This window comes from Heptranchias perlo, chromosome 4 (assembly GCF_035084215.1).
Source record: "Heptranchias perlo isolate sHepPer1 chromosome 4, sHepPer1.hap1, whole genome shotgun sequence".
Taxonomy (NCBI): Eukaryota; Metazoa; Chordata; class Chondrichthyes; order Hexanchiformes; family Hexanchidae; genus Heptranchias; species Heptranchias perlo.
Window position 1 is genome coordinate 28,559,440 of NC_090328.1, and position 17,088 is coordinate 28,576,527.

The window sequence follows — 17,088 nt, forward strand, 5'->3', positions numbered from 1 at the left end:
TCCCTCCTTTTTTCCTTTCTTTATTTCTTCCTTTTTCTTTCTCACATATCTTTCACTTGCATTGCTACTACTATGCTTAGTGATCCTCTGAACTTTTCTCTCTCATTCCTTGTAAGCTTCAGATATGCTGTTCTACAAACACTTACTTCTCCACTGTGTTGAAATCAAGATTCAGTTGCACTCTCCTACTTAACTCATTCTTTTCCAGCATCGCTCTGGAACTACTTGCTTCCTATAGTTTTTCCTTCTGTGTACAAAGCTTGGTGTCACTTGATCACTATTTCTTGAATTACTTCCTCATTAATTTTATTTTAAATTCACAAGCTTTCGGAGATTTTCTCCTTCCTCAGGCAAAACATTTGCCTGAGGAAGGAGAAAATCTCCGAAAGCTTGTGAATTTAAAATAAAATTGCTGGACTATAACTTGGTGTTGTAAAATTGTTTACAATTGTCAACCCCAGTCCATCACCGGCATCTCCACATCATCATTAATTTTAATATGGGTTTGAAGTTTCCTTAGCTCCAATACCTGTTTTGTTTGTTCTAAAGCACAAGTATCAAATCTCTGTCCACAACTCTGAGTCCTGAAAATGGGTTTGTTTTCTTCACTTCTGAAAAGGTTATAACAGAAATATTATTATAGACCATAATTGTCACATCAGATAATTTTAATTACTGCAAAGAGACATCTGATGTTTGTCATTTTAATCCTCCATTTCATTAAGTTGCAATGCTATACATTTAACACAGTCAATACTCTGTAAATCTATGGACTGGTCAGTACATATAGATGGTGTACCAGTGCACTTACTTGAGATTGCCCAAGATGTGTCATGAGTGTGGTTTAATAGGGCCTTTTGTGCAAGTTAAAGAATATCAATTACAAAAATTTACAAAGAATGTACAGTACAGAAATTACCAAATGTACAGTACAGAAACAGACCATTTGGCCCAACAGGTCCATGCGCGGTGTTTATGCTTCAGGTGAGCCTTCTCCCACCCTTCTTCATCTAACCCTATCAACATATCCTTCTATTCCCTTCTCCCTCATGTGTTTATCTAGCTTCCTCTTAAATGCATCTATGCTAGTCACCTCAACTACTCCTTGTGATAGCGAGTTCCACATTCTTACCACTCTTTGAGTGAAGAAGTTTCTCCTGAATTACCTATTGGATTTATTAGTGACTCTCTCATTTTTATTGCCCCTAGTTCTTGTCTCCTCCGCAAGTGGAAACATCTTCTTTACATCTACCCTATCAAACTCTTTCATAATCTTAAAGACCTCCATTAGGTCAACTCTCAGCCTTCTCTTTTCATGGAATCATAGAAATTTATGGCACAGAAGGAGACCATTTGGCCCACCGCGTCTGTGCCGGCCATTGAAGAGTCATCCAGCCTAATTTTCTAGAGAAAAGAGCCCCAGCCTATTCAATCTTTCATCATAGGTATAACCTCTCATTTCTGGTATCTTCCTAGTAAATCTTTCTTACACCTTCCCAGTGCCTCTATATCCTTTTTATGGTGTGGAGATCAGAACTATTCGCAGTATTCCAAGTGTGGTCTAATCAACGTTCTGTACAAGTTTAGCATAACTTCTGCTTCTCAGTTCTGTCCCTCTTGAAATGAACCCCACTGCTTGGTTTGCTTTTTTTATGGTCTCATTAACCTGCGTTGCTCAGTAACACACTTTGCACTATTCTTTGAGTTGGCTTTTCAGTCTGTTAGGCATGTGGAACATTTCTAATTGGCAATTGTTTTATTTTCACTGGATTCATTGCTGTTATCCTGTTGAGTTATGGAAAAACTATGTAAACATGTTTTTAAAAAAAAGTTGCACCCTGGCTACAACAATGTTATTTCATAGGATCAAATAGCAACCTCAAAGTATATTTTATATATAAATGGTCAGATATTGTATTTTTATTTCTAATATATCTTGATATAAATGCAAGATCTTTTTTATACTAGTTTCAATAATAATTAGATTTAATCATTCTCCAAGTTGCACTTTAAAGTTTACCTCTTTTGGGGAGAAACTCATGTGATTCTTTCAGGGGGAGAGTCCATTACCTTGGCACTTGTCTCTCCCTTTAATACCCCCTCCCTAAAAACATTTGAACCAAATGTGATTGCATTCAAGAAACAACTAGGTATCTTTCTAGAGAGAAAGAGAATTAAGACGTATGCTGAGAAGATTGGAAGGTGGGATTGAGATCAAGTAAAAAGGCAAGCTTATTCAAGCCAGATTGCCATTTCCTGTTCTTAATATTGTACACAATTGATTTTCAGTTAGTTTAACAGCTAATTTCTTTTTGGACTCATCTATAGTATATTAAAAATCTTGCACCTACACACACTTTTGTCATGTTTCCCATTAAAATTCATAATGGAATAATTCCTAATTATAATATACATTCCATTTATAATGGATACTGCTTATGAAAACTTGCCATGCTATAAATGCACCCTCCTGCCAGTTGTGGTGCTGTAGTGTCTCAATTTTGAGTCCGCCAGCTCCTCAGCCTGTACTGCAGAAAGCCCGATGCTTCAACCAATTCTAATGCTAGAATTGCCATCCGTTTTGCTACTCAACTACAAATAATATAAAATTAAAGTATTATATGAAAATAAGGACAGAATGTATGACTTATTATGAGGACTGAATTATATCTGCGTATCCTGGTCCAATAACCTGTTGTCCTCCAACCCTGCTTCACCTGAAGATTACATTTGGTCTTGATTCACCGTGTGCAATGTCACAGGAGATTGACTAGTATTTACTTCTTAATTGAGTGAGTGGAGCTGTTGGGAAGGTCTCCTTATTTGCAGTTTATGAAGACACGCAAACTGTAAATTAAATTTTGTGCCTTAAAAAGAAAAATCTTTTATGGAAATATGCTTGTATGAAATGTACATCCACGTTACTTGTTTTTACAGAGAAACTATACAGGTCTACGTAGGCTGTGGTAGGTTTATCCAAATGTAAATTTATGAAGCATCGTACAGTAATGAGTCTGATATTGTACAGTTTTTTAAAATCAAAAAGGAAATTGAATATTAAATATATTGCAAGAAGGTAAAACAAATTGAGAAAAGAAAGTATAGCAGTAAAGGTTTGATGGCATTAATGAGTAAGATATTCATAGAAAACTAGGAGGGGCAAACAGCAACAGAATAGCGTAGAAAGAGCAGGAATTAGATGGGGGAAAAAAGCAAAGCTGACTAGCATGGTATTGGAATGCAGATGTGTTAATGCGAGGAGTGTTACAAATAAGGTTGATGAGCTGCAGGCACAAGTTGCCACATGGGGTTATGATATAGTGGCTATGACGGAGACCTAGCTTAAACATGGACATGAATGGGAACTAAACATTCCTGACTACAATGTATTCAGGAGGGATAGAGAAGGAAACAAGAAAGGAGAGGGGGTGGCAGTATTGATCAGGGATATTATTACAGTTCTACGGTTCTGAGAAAAGATATACTAGCCGGTTCAAAGACTGAATCTATTTGGTTAGAGTTAAGGAACAGAAAAGGAGCTGTTACATTGCTGGGTGTTTACTATAGACCCCCAAATAGTGAGAAGTTGATGGGAGTAAATCTGTAGGCAAATTTCAGAGAAATATAAAAATAATAGAGCAGTAATAGTAGGGGACTTCAATTACCCTAATATAGACTGGGGGGAAAACAGTGTAAAGGACAAGGAGGGTGAAGTATTCCTAAAATGTGTACAGGAGAACTTTCTTAATCAGTATGTTTCTAGCCCAATGAGGAAGGAAGCAGTGCTGGATCTAGTTCTGAGGAATGAAGTAGGGCAAGTGGAGTGTGTTTCAGTGGGAGAACATCTGGGTAATGGTGATCATAATATAATTAGGTTTAAAGTAGTTATAGAAAGGGACAAAGAAAAATCAAAGTTGAAAATACCCAACCCAAGAGACAATTTCAATGATTTGAGAAGGGACCTAGCACAGGTAGACTGGAAACAAAGATTGGCCAGGAAAACAGTAAATGAGCAATGGCAGGCCTTCAAGGCAGAGATAGTTCGGGTATAAACCAAGCACATTTCCATTAGGAGGAAAGATAGGGCATCCAAAGCTAGAGCTCGCTGGATGACAAAGGAAACAGAGGTTAAAATAAAACAGAAAAAGGAACAATCGAACCAGGCAGAATACAGAGAGTGCAGGTGGAAATTGAAAAGGGATATAAGAAGGGCAAAGAGAGAGTATGAGGTAACATAAAAGGGAACCCAAAAATCTTTATAAACATGCAAAAAGTAAAGGGATAGTTGAAAGAATGGTGGGGCTGATTAGGGACAAAAAAGGAAATCTTCTGTGGAGGCAGAGGGCATGAGTGAGCTACTGAATGAATACTTTGCATCTTTCTTCGCAAAAGAAGAGGATGAAGTTAATGTCACAGTAGAGGAGGAGGGAGTAAAGATGTTGGATAGGATAAAAATAGATAGAAAGGAGGTGCTAAATAGGTTGACAGCACTCAAAGTTAGCAAGTCACCCGGTCCAGATGGGATGCATCCTAGGTTGCTCAAGGAAGTTAGGGTACAGATAGCAGAAGCTCTGACCACAATTTTTCAATCCTCCTTGGATATGGGAGTGGAGCCAAAGGACTGGAGGATTGCAAATGTTACACTCTTGGTAACTACAGGCCAGTCAGTCTGAAGTCAATGATGGGAAAACTACTACAGACCATTGTCAAGGCAAAATTAATTCTCACTTGGAGAAGCATGGGTTAATCAGGGACGGCCAGCATGGATTTCTTAAAGGCAAATTGTGTCTATCTAACCTGATTGAGTTCTTTGAAGTAACAGAGGGGGTTGATGAAGGTAGTGTAGTAGGTGTATTTAGGGACTTTCAAAAGGCATTTGATAAGGTACCACATAAGACTTATTTGGAAAATAGAAGCACATGATATTAAAGGGACAGTGGCAACTTGGGTACGTAATTGGCTGCGAGATAGTAGGCCGAGAGTAGTGGTGAATTGAAGAATTTTTTCTGACTGGAAAGAAATATGCAGTGGGGTCCCCCAGGGCTCGGTATTAGGACCATTGCTTTTCTTGTACATAAATGACCTGGACTTGGGTATAGGGAGTACAATTTTGAAGTTTGCGGATGATACAAAACTTGGCTACTTAGTAAATAGTGAACAGGATAGTAGCAGTCTTCAGGAGAACATAGACAGACTTGGGAAAGAGCAGACACATGGCAGATACAATTTAATGTGGATAAGTATGAAGTGATGCACTTTGGGAGGAACAACATGGAGAGGCAGTATAATCTAAATAGTACTATTTTGAGGGGGGTGTAAGAGCATAGGGACTTGGTGCACATTCACAAATCTTTGAAGATGGCAGGGCAAGTTGATAAGGCAGTTCAGAAAGCGTATGAGATACCTGGCTTTGTAAATAGGGGCATTGACTACAATAATAAGGAAGTCATGCTAAACCTTTACAAATCACTGGTTTAGCCTCAAGTGGAGCATTGTGTACAATTCTGGACACCAAACTTCAGGAAGGATATCAAAGCCTTGGAAAGGGTACAGAGGAGGTTTACCAGGATGATACCAGGGATGAGGCACTTCAATTGTGTGGAGAGATTTGAGAAGCTGGGATTGTTCTCCTTAGAGCAGAGAAGGTTAAGGGGAGACATAATAGAGGTATTCAAAATGATACAGGGTTTTGATAGAGCAAGTAGGGAGAAACTGTTTCCTCTGGCAAATGGGATGTTAACCAGAGTCACAGATTTAATATAATTGGCAAAAGAACTAGAGGGGAAATGAAGAGAGATTTTTTCACACATAGGGTTGTTAAGATCTGGAATGCACTACCTGAAAAGAGTGGTGGAAACAGATTTCATAGGAACTTTCAAAAGGCAGTTGGACATGTACTTGGAGGACTAATTTGCAGGGTCATGGGGGAAAAGCTGGGGTGTGGGACTAAATTGGACAGCTCTTTCAAAGAGCCGGCACAGGCACGACGGGCAAAATAGCCACCTTCTGTGCTGAAAGATTCTGTGATTCACATGGTAATGTATTCCACGCAGGGAAGATCACTGTTGGTGCGGAATTTACATGCATTCAAGTATTCAGGTTGGTTGAGATGCATTAAATGGAAACCCTCAAAGGAGCTATACCTGTTGTTCCAAAAGCATCCGCACTGAGACCAGTTGGGACTAGCTTTTCAGTTATTTTCCTGTGTTGTGAAGAGCATCCAGGAGCGCGACAGATGAAAATTCCAGTTGGAAACACACCCATGGCAAATGTAATCTTTGTGTAGGGTCTGCTTTTGGACTGCTATGTATTGTTGTATCTCCTTTCAAGGATGGGGTTATTTCAACCAATCAGTAATTGCAATCGAATACGTCTTTCTTTGATCCCAACTACCACCACCTAAAAAAAAACCCGATAAAATACCTTACATTTTCTCCACTTTCCTGAAGTTGGAATCCTACGCTGCAGTATGGTTTCATGGGTTTTGCAGCTCTCTGATACTAAGTGTTTTTCAAATGTGAGCCTAGACAGTGTGAGTCAGCAGGCTCTTTGACCATGGGGATGTTGCAGTCAAGCACATTCCACCTCTCAATGTCTATGCACACTTCCAAGTTTTTTTTGTGCTCCAGCGCTACCGCTACTGCCTTGCTGAGAACTGCTAACATGGTACAGACCAGGGATTGAAACTGGGCTTTGCTCAATCTGGGAATCTTCATACATGTGTATAAACTAGTAGATGTCCAGTGGTGTTGCACATGGGAAGTCAAGACCAAGGATTTTTCAGGTCACGCAGGGTTAGAGGGCAGGAAGATAACTGAACCAAGGTGGGTGAAGGGAGAGGAGGCAGATGGAAGGAAGAGGGAGAGAGAAGAGCAGGAGTGCAGAGTGTTTGAGAGGAGGGGGACTGGGAATAGGAGAGGAGGGCAGTTTTGGGAGGGAATGGAGAGGAGAGAAGAGGAGGGAGTGGAGCGGGTGAGGATAGGAGAATTAGGGAGGAGCGGGAAGAGGTGAGATGGGAGAGGGGATAACAAAAAAGAACTGTCATTTATATAGCACCTTTCATGTCCTCAGATTCCAAAGTGCTTTACAGCCAGTTGAGTACTTTTAAAATTGTAGTCCCTGTTGTAATGTAGGTGAACTCAGCAGCCAATTAACGCACAGTCCCACAAACAGCAATGAGCATAATGACCAGATGATGTGTTTTAGCAGTGAGGGATAAATGTTGGCCAGGACATTGGGAAAATGCCCCTGCTGCTCTTCAAATACTACCTCAGGATCTTTTACATCTACCTGAGAGGGCAGACGGGACTTTGGTTTAACTTCTAGATGGCACCTCAGTACTGCACTGAAGTGTCAGCAAAACTCTGGAGTGGGACTTGAACCCTCGACCTTCTGACTCAGAGGTGACAGTGCTACGACTGAGTCGAGGCTGACAGAAGAAAAAGGGGAATGGGATGGGGGAAGATGAGGGGAGAGGGACAAGGAAGAAAAGGGAAGAATGGAGGAGGAGAGGACGTTGGGGGTGAGAGGATGGGAGCAGAAGGTGTGGGCGATATAAGGGAGGTTCTTATGATTGATTTTTGCTTTGTGTAGCTTCGTCAGCGGCGGGTTGCCATCGACGTCTATTCAGTTGGGGTGGGGGAGTGGGAATGAGAGGGGGAGGGGTATGCTGCTTTGGGGAATGGGTGTCCCTTTAATATGCTAGTAGGTTTTGACATTCAAGTGGGGTAGCAGAGTGTGGGGAGGGTCACAGTGCAAATTTTTTTTTAACCTCGGGAGAGGGCGGTTGAATTTGTTGCTATGCGACTTCTACCTCACCTGTTTGGGGTGGGGCGGGGGTCTTTACAGGATGTGGGGTTGCTGGGTTACTTATTTTCTCTTGGGTGGTCCTATCATATAATGTCCTTCTCATGGCGACACCCGAATGGTACAATACCTTTTGAAAGTTGCAGCTTTACACCAGTTTTAATACGTATAGATAAACATTTTAAAACAATTAACCACTGCGCAATGGCTTAGTGTTTTTGGAACTACAAGTTGTTTCATTATATCAACATTAAATAGTGACGACAGGTACCTAAATTCAAAAGCGTATACAGAAATCTCCTTCACTTAGTTACATATTGGCCAAAGAAATGTGTTGGAAAACAAACAGCCGAATACCCTAGCCCTGAACCCCTGTCTCTAGTTTCTCTCTCATCTCCCCTCATTATCTTGTCCATGTTGCCTCCTACTCCTCACTAAACTGTTCAATGCCCAACTTTCCTTCCTGGCCCCATGATAGCTGACGTAGCCAATGGTTCCCTCTCCTCAGTTACTGTTCCCCTCCTTTTCAAAACTGTCAACATCACCACCACCACCATTCCGCCGCCACCTCCCTCCCCCCCCCCCCCCCCCCCCCCCACAAAAGAAAAAAATCTTCCATTCCTCTGTCCTTGCAAATGCCTCCTCTTCTCCAATCTCCTGTTCCTCTCCAAAATTCTTGGAACATGTTGCCACCTCCCAGATCCATACCCATCTCTCCCACCACTACCTATTTTGCATCCCTCCAATCAGATTTCTTCCCTCCCACAGCACTGAAACAGCCCTAACCAAAATCACAAACTACATTCTCTTTGACCACGACGGTGGTGCATTCTTCCTCCTCCATCTCTCTGCAGCCTTCAACACAGTCGACCACATCATGAGGAGGTAACGGGGAAGTTTGATGAGAGTAGCACGCTTAATGTAGTGTACATGAATTTTAGCAAGGCAGACTGGTCAGAAAAGTAAAAGCCTGTGGGATCTAAGGGAAAGTGTCAAGTTGGATCCAAAATTGGATCAGTGGCAGGAAGCAAAGGGTAATGGTTGATGGGTATTTTTGTGCCTGGTAGGCTGTTTCCAGTGGGGTTCCACAGGACTCAGAACTAGGTCCCTTGCTTTTTGTGGTATATATTAATGATTTAGACTTAAATGTAGGGGGGCATGATTAAGAAGTTTGCAGATGACACTAAAATTGGCCATGTTGTTGATAGTGAGGAGGAAAGCTGTAGACTGCAGGAAGATATCAATGTCAGGTGGGCAGGAAGGCGGCAAATGGAATTCAGTCCAGAGAAGTGTGAGGTAATGCATTTGGGGAGGGCAAACGAGGCAAGGGAATACACAATAAATGTGTAGAGGAACACAGGGACCTTGGAGTGCATGTCCACAGATCCCTGAAGGTAGCACGGCAGGTAGATAAGGTGGTTAAGAAGGCATACAGGATGCTTTCCTTTATTAGCCGAAGTATAATAACAGGGAGGTTATGCTTGAATGGTATAAAACACTTAGACCACAGCTAGAATACTGCGTACAGTTCTGGTCGTCACATTACAGGAAAGATGTGATTGCACTAGAGAGGGTACAGAGGAAATTGATGAGGATGTTGCCAGGGCTGGAGAATTTTAGCTATGAAGAAAAATTGGATTGGCTGGGGTTGTTTCATTGGAATGGAGGAGGCTGAGGGGAGATTTAATTGAGTATAAAATTATGAGGTGCCTAGATAGAGTGGATAGGAAGGACCTATTTCCCTTAGCAGAGGGGTCAATAACCAGGGGGCTTAGATTTAAAGTAATTGGTAGAAAGATTAGAGGGGAGCTGAGGAGAAGTTTTTTCACCCAGAGGGTGGTGGGGTCTGGAACTCACTGCCTGAAAGGGTGGCAGAGGCAGAAACCCTCATTGCATTTAAAAGGTGCTTGGATGTGCACTTGAAGTGCCGTAACCAACAAGGCTATGGACCAAGAGCTGGAAAGCTCTTTTTCAGCCGGCACAGACACGATGAGCCGAATGCCCGCCTTCTGTACCATAAATTTCTATGATGATCCCTCCTCCAACAAATCTCCTCTGTTGGCTAGCTCTTACCCATCCAGTCATAGCTAGAGCATCCTTAACAATGGCTTCTCTCTCCTCCCATTCCTGCATTGTTAACTTAGGAGTCCCACAAGAATCCATCATTGGCCCCTTCTCCTCTTCATCTCCCTGTATGCTGATGACACCCAGCTTTACTTTTCCATCCCCTCTCTTTACTCCTCCACTACACTGTTTATCTGACCTGTCTTGGATGAGCCACAATTTCCTCCAGCTAAACATTGAGATGACTGAAGTCATCGTCTTCGGACCCCATCAGAAACTCCTTACCCTCACCACCGAGTCCAGCCCCTCCACCCACTGTCTCGGTCTGAACCAGACTGTTCAGAACCTCTGTGTCCTTTTTGACCCCAAACTGAGCTTTTGACCCCATATCCTCCCCTTCACAAAGACTACCTAGGTATACCTTTTGTACTATTACCAGCATCTGCTCCTACCTCAGGTTATCTGCTGCTGAAACCCTAACCCGTACCTTTGTCACCTCCAGACTTGACTTCCAATGCTCTTTTGGCTGGCTTCCCATCCTCCACCATCCAAACTCTGCTGCCTGTATCCTATCCTGTGCTAGTTCACCTATTGTCCCTGTCTTCGCTGACCTACATTGGCTCCTGGTCTCTTAATGTCTCAAATTAAAAATTCTCTCCTTGTCTTTAAATCCCTCTGAGGCCTTGTCTCTCTCTATCTCTGTAACCACCTCTAGTCTTCCACACCCACCCCACCCTCCAAACTCATCATTCCTCTGACTCCTGCCTGTTGTGCAGCCCCCCATCTCCCTTTACTCCACCATTGGTGGCTGTGCCTTCAGTGGTTGTTGGAGGCCAATCATCTCAGCCCCAGGACATGCTGCAGGAGTTTCTCAGGGCAGTGTCCAAGGCCCAACCATCTTCAGCTGCTTCATTAATGACCTTCCCTCCATCATAAGGTCAGAAATGGAGATGTTCGCTGATTGCACAGTATTCAGTTCCATTTGCGACGCCTCAGATAATGAAGCAGTCCGTGCCCACATGCAGCAAGACCTGGACAACATCCAGGCTTGGGCTGATAAGTGGCAAGTAACATTCGCACCAGACAAGTGCAAGGCAATGACCATCTCCAACAAGAGAGAGTCTAACCACCTCCCCTTGACATTCAAGGGCATGAACATCACCAAACCCCCAACCAACAACATCCTGGGGGTCACCATTGACCAGAAACTTAACTGGACCAGCCATATAAATACTGCGGCTACAAGAGCAGGCCAGAGGCTGGGTATTCTGCGGGGAGTGACTTACCTCCTGACTCCCCAAAGTCTTTCCACCATCTACAAGGCACAAGTCAGGAGTGTGATGGACTACTCTCCGCTTGCCTGGATGATTGCAGCTCCAACACCACTCAAGAAGTTCGACACCCTGCAGGACAAAGCTGCCTGCTTGATTGGCACCCCATCCACCACCCTAAACATTCACTCCCTTCACCACCGGTGCACAGTGGCTGCAGTGTGTACTATCTACAAGATGCACTGCAGCAACTCGCCAAGGCTTCTTCGATAGCACCTCCCAAACCCGTGATCCATACCACCTAGAAGAACAAGGGCAGCAGGCACATGGGAACAACACCACCTGCACGTTCCCCTCCAAGTCACACACCATTCCGACTTGGAAATATATCGCCCCCCCCTTCATCGTCGCTGGGTCAAAATCCTGGAACTGGCTACCTAACAGCACTGTGGGAGAACCTTCACCACACGGACTGCAGTGGTTCAAGAAGGCGGCTCACCACCACCTTCTCAAGGGCAATTAGGGATGGGCAATAAATGCTGGTCTTGCCAACGACACCAACATTCCATGAACTAATAGAAAAAAATCTCCTTTGGCGCAGTATCCATTTTTTTCCTTGTGCTTCTGTGTAGCACCATGGGATGTTTTTCTACATTAAGGGCATATATAAATGCAAGTTGTTATGTATTGTGTGACTGTTAGCCCATTCCTCCTCAGATTATTGGTGATTTTTAGCCTTCATTAAAAAACAGTTTCAGTCCATGATAGAATATTCTATAGACACTGAAATTGAATTTATTGAGCGGCAGTTCACTTTCTAAACCATTTATAATTCAGAAACAATACTAGGTGCAGATCCACCAATATGTGTGTGACCTTGTGCAGGACCTGCAGTCATAGTGCAAAGTAAAATGAAGCACTGCTCCATCTTCCCCTCCCCTGTTTGGTCATTGAAAGTACTGTGCATGGTTTTCCTGCAATTTTGCACATTTGAGTTAGTGCCAGATGCAGCGGATGCCCTTAATAAAATGACAACAGTAATTTAGTTTTGTCATTTGAACTGGCACTAGCTACATGGCTCAAAAATACAGTATTAAAGCAGTTGAGTGTGTGTCGAGTCTAATTCTTTTTTCCATTTTCCAGAGAGCTGCGTTTCCATTAACTTTGGGAAAACGCACTGGCAGATTCATTTAAAATAAGCTCAGCTCCACCCTTCATATAAGTGACTTAGCCTATAAAATACAAATTAAGACTATGGGTTGGCTTTTCATTAGCTTGTCATTTATTTATTTTTTTGCACTCCTAAGACAGCATGACTAAACACAAGCATAACTGTAAGACAAGTGATCTCAAAGAAGCTTAAAATTCTTGCTGCAGCATATGCTAACTATTACAAGATGCTTTGATGGAAGGATATTAAAATTACTGGTAATTGACATAAAATATGACAAAGTGTTTTAAGCTTTCTGAGCAAAGCAACACACATTACAGAGGAGCGGCCCCATAATGTAACTGATTAATGAAGGATTGCTCAGGCACATGCAGCTGATGTTATGAAAAATGAATTCTTTGTTGTCTTGCCGACAACCAGGCAACAGCAGCCGGAAGAAACTATTAATGGGAATCATTATCAATAGCAATATTTTCAAACTCTATTATGGCAATCAGGCAGGAATTTATTCAATAGATTTAGTTCATTTGGTGGTAATTGACAAATAATCAAAATTTATCAATGTACTTGCACACATTTCACTAACAATCAAGCAAAAGTGGTCCATTTACCACCTGACTTGATCCAAATTAGGACTAAATTGATGATCAATTAATCTTAGAAGGGGCAGTGTTGTATTTTCTAGAGGAGCAGCAGCAAAAGTGGCAAATAAATGGAGTAAAGACAGGAGATTAGTGGAATGAGCAGAAAGGAGCTGAACGCACCACGGATCGCAGCTAATGAGCGTGCAGCTGGATTACAAATGGCTGGATTTATGGCATCTGTATAAAAACGACAATCTAAGGAAAAGATGGACTAGTTTTTTTTCCACGTCAGTCATAAAGTAAACAAATTTAAGTGTATTGAGTAATAGTGCTGTTAGCACCAATAAATAGGTAGGTTTGTCTTTAGAATATGTAACTGCTGTACTTTGTGCAGAATTCTTTTTTCTACACAGAGAAAAAAACTTTATGAAATGTATTTCGTATGCAATGTTGACGTAGAGGAGAAGCCATGAGCTAAATAATGAAGCTATACTCCAGTTTTTTTTTGTATTGATAGACTAAAGAGTATCATAAACAATTTGAATTTTTCATATTGTGCACTAGGGAATGAAAAGTTTTAAATTTTATATATCTGACGACTGTCATAATTATTTTGCACAGGCTGGCAAAGGAGAAGCTTATGTATGAAAAAGAGGCCAAACAACAGGAAGAAAAAGTTGAGAAAATGAAAGTCGACGGGAATGATCAATATGTGGTTAAAAAGCAGGTGAGTTTGCTTAGTTTTATGTTGTAATCGGAAACAGCTTAATGAACATAATAGGCCAAAGATGTTCATATGCCAATACTAGTCTTTTATACCAGATAGATGAAAAATCATAAAGTATGTAGATTAGAATTAAAAATTAAATGTTACAATTTTTAGATTGTCGATTATAGGTCAGTGTCCAACATTTGAAAGCTGCTATGGAAATAATTTCAGAATTGTTGGAGTTACGGGAATTCAATAAGTTCGAAGTAACCAGTTTCCTTGTCAAAGTAATCAAATTTCTCCATAAGTTATAGCCAAGTTTAAAGAATAATTAAGTATCTGGAGACATTTTTGTAAGTTGTTTCAAGTATATCAACCTGAATATGTTGGAAATGGATATTAAAAACAGCTGGAAGCGTCTATTTTCATCTGCTTCAAACTGTTAGCATTTCAGTGTTTTCTCTGGTTCATGCTGACACATTCATCTTAGAAAAGAGTTTTTATTTATATAAGAATTAGTTCTAATTTGTGCAATGGTGAAGCTTAAATATGAAGCTATTTAGAATTTAATAAAGTGAATTACTTTTCTTCAGTTTGCTAGCTATTCTAGTTTGAATGGGACAACCAATCCTGGTTCAATATATAGTGCAAAATACTGATCATAGATTTTTTTGCATAACATGCTACCTTTTTTCCCCCATTCTCGTTTTGAAATAAATTTTACAATGTGCTTCACCTCTGGAATCTGAATGAATTGAATTTGAATGGTTGCAACCAAACTTCTGTTGATGCAGATCCATTACACAAGATTCCAATAATTTGGTACAAATTGCTTAGACCATAAAAATCACTGCTCTGCTAGCTGGAGCTCTTCTGAGGTTGAAAGTTGAGGAACATTGGAGCAGAGTATTGCTCCCGCTTTACTTTGTAGGGGAGATTTCTGCTGTTCGCTAACTATTGTGAAACTCTAAACATATTATTAAGAGCGTGTTAACAATTGCTATAAATAATGACCAGGGCATATCTCCCTCCTCCCACCCCACAATTGGCCTGCAGTGGGGGTGTTTGATGCTGATGACAGGTGCTGAAAATGCAAAAGTTCTTTTTCTCCAGAGTGGCATCCTTGACCATGATGAGCATAAAAATGTATTTCTTTTAAATATCATTTTTATTGATTATTAGAACTGAGCAAACCATTCCATACCTAATGCCAGTTTTAAAACCAGCTTTGAAGCAAACGAATTAATTTCAGGCTTGTGTAAATACTGTGATTCAGATCCCTGGCTCACTTTGGTATTGCTTTCACAATAGTAATGTGATCCAGTAGGGCACAACTGTTGCAGAACAAGGGGTACAAGTGCTAAAAAGGAATTCTGTTTTGATAACATTTCTAAAACTTGATACTGAAAAAAACTAAGACTTACCTGGTCACCCCATAAGCAATGGTTTTTGAGGGGACTGTGTTTGGCCCCAGTCTAGCTATCTAATAGCTCGGGGCGAAGGGAGAGGAATTGGACCCAAATTGCTTCTTACTACTAGAATGGAGCACTTCCTTTATATAAAAAAGAAATGCCTATCTGACCATAAAGAAAAAGCCTAAGCAGAATATTCCAACAGGGTTTCACTGTCATTTAAGGCAATTTCACAGTTATTACTCTCTGAAGAGCACAGAGTTTAAAACAAAGACTTGCATGGTCACCACATAAGCACTGATCCCAAGGGTGCTGTTCTTGGTCCCCTCAGCTCTCTTAATGACCTGGTTGATTTCATGAAAAGTAACATTCTCTTTCCTATGACGCCTCCGTTAGTGATATCTTCCCCATCTGGAAGACAGCCGACAATCCGAGCACTTTATCACTGTAGACTGGTCTAGAATCAATTGGGCAGTAGGTGGAGGAATGGTATACTTTCTTCAACCAAGTGAATAATTTTGTTAAGAAAGATTACCCATATGATTCTACGATTCTACTACAAAGCCTGTGTCTTCCCAGTGATGAAATAATGTACCTCTGTTTGCAATCTGTAGAGCAAACCTATCTCTGTTCTTGTACTCTATGCAAAGCCATGCAATTCAATGGACTTTATGGGGATGGCCTCCTCCATACCAAATTCTGTCCTTTTCAACATGAGAGATGTGACCAGGCTCTTAGTCCTCTACAAGATTATGATTCAAGTGGCAACTTAATAGTTCGTAGTGCTTAGGCCAGGTGGTGTTTATTCTAATATCATAAGAGCTGCTCAAACTGCAGCTCAGCATTCTGTATCAAACCATAATGACTATGCACATGTCACACCACTATTTAAGAAAGGTGAGAGAGGGAAACTAGGGAATTATAGACCAGTTAGCCTAACATCTGTTGTCAGGAAATTACTGGAGTCTATAATTAAGGATAGAATGACTGAACTCCATGAAAATTTTCAGTTGCTTAGAGAGAGTCAGCATGGATTTGTAAAGGATAGGTCATGGCTGACGAATCCAATTGAAATTTTTGAAGAGGTGACTAAAGTAGTGGACAGGGGAATGTCTATGGATGTTGTTTATATGGACTTCCAGAAGGTATTTGATAAAGTCCCTCATCAGAGACTGTTAGCTAAAGTTGAAGTTCATAGAATTGAGGGGAAATTATTGACCTGGTTAGGAAATTGGCTGAGCGGCAGGAGACAGAGTCAGGATAATGGGCAGGTGCTCAAATTGGCAGGATGTGACTAATGGTGTCCCACAGGGATCTGTGTTGGGGCCTCAACTATTTACTGTATTTATTAATGACTTAGATGATGGGATAGAGAGCCACATATTCAAGTTTGCTGATGACACAAAGATAGGCAGCATTAAATGGAAACATAAAATTACAGAGATATTAATAGATTAAGTGAATGGGCGAAACTGTAGCAAATGGATTTCAGTGCAGGCAAGTGTGAGGTCATCCGCTTTGGACCTAAAAAGGATAGATCAGAGTATTTTCTAAATGGTAAAAAGCTTGAAATAGTGAAGGTCCAAAGTGACTTGGGGGTCTATTTACATAGATCATTAAAATGTCATGGACAGATTCAGAAAATAATCAAAAAGGCTAATGGAATGCTGGCCTTTATATCCAGAGAATACAAGAGAGTAGAAGTTATGCTACAGCTATGCAAAGCCCCGGTTAGACCATACCTGGAGTACTGTGTTCAGTTATGGGCACTGCATCTTAGGAAGGATATATTGGCCTTGGAGAGAGTGCAGTGTAGATTTATAAGAATGATGCCTGGACTCCAAGGGTTAAATTACGAGAAAAGATTGCACAAACTAGGATTGTATTCCCTGGAATTTAGAAGATTAAGAGGTAATTTGATTGAAATTTTCAAGATATTAAGGGGAACTGATAGGGTATATAGAGAGAAACTATTTCTGCTGGTTGGGGAGTCTAGAACTAGGGGACATAGCTTAAAAATTAGAGCCAGGAGTAAAGTTAGGAAACACTTCTACATGCAAAGGGTGGTGGA

At 41.1% G+C, this 17,088-nt stretch overlaps 1 protein-coding gene across 1 annotated transcript in view; it reads left to right on the forward strand.

Moving 5' to 3' along the window:
• The window catches only part of tbca (tubulin cofactor a), a 66,662-nt gene that overhangs the window by 22,119 nt on the left and 27,455 nt on the right, over nucleotides 1–17,088 (forward strand). The window contains exon 2 of the mRNA XM_067982147.1: nucleotides 13,518–13,623. Coding sequence (XP_067838248.1) covers nucleotides 13,518–13,623 — 106 coding nt within the window. The remainder of the gene's footprint in view (nucleotides 1–13,517; nucleotides 13,624–17,088) is intronic.